Source organism: Aptenodytes forsteri, unplaced genomic scaffold (assembly GCF_000699145.1).
Source record: "Aptenodytes forsteri isolate BGI_AS27 unplaced genomic scaffold, ASM69914v1 Scaffold231, whole genome shotgun sequence".
NCBI classification, from domain to species: Eukaryota; Metazoa; Chordata; class Aves; order Sphenisciformes; family Spheniscidae; genus Aptenodytes; species Aptenodytes forsteri.
The window spans coordinates 1,295,160-1,295,459 of record NW_008796046.1 but is presented as its reverse complement, the minus strand read 5'-3'; the positions used below and the strand labels follow the sequence as shown (position 1 = coordinate 1,295,459).

The window sequence follows — 300 nt, the reverse complement described above, 5'->3', positions numbered from 1 at the left end:
CCCACCCGTCAGTGAGCACCCCCCCCCCTTCTCCTCAGGGCACCCCACACTTCAGGGAGCATCCCCCTTCACCTCAGGGAGCACCCCCCACCTCGGGGAGCACCCCTCACACACACCTCAGGGCAGCCCCCTTCACCTCAGGGCACCCCCCAGCTGAGGCCCGCCGTACCTGCTGCGAGGGCAGCTCCACATGCAAGGCCCGGGTGGCGGAGCCCGGGGGTAAGGCGGCGGGGCCGGCGGCCGAGCTCATCCTCACGGCGGAGCAACGGCCGGGCAACGGCTGCAGCGCCTGCGCATGAG

General features: G+C 72.7%; 1 protein-coding gene across 1 annotated transcript in view; it reads right to left on the bottom strand.

The window, feature by feature from the left end:
* UVRAG (UV radiation resistance associated) overlaps window positions 1-250 on the bottom strand; it is a 102,354-nt gene extending 102,104 nt beyond the window's left edge. Inside the window, exon 1 of the mRNA XM_009286117.2 lies at window positions 170-250. Coding sequence (XP_009284392.1) covers window positions 170-250 — 81 coding nt within the window. The remainder of the gene's footprint in view (window positions 1-169) is intronic.
* Window positions 251-300: the final 50 nt, after the last annotated feature.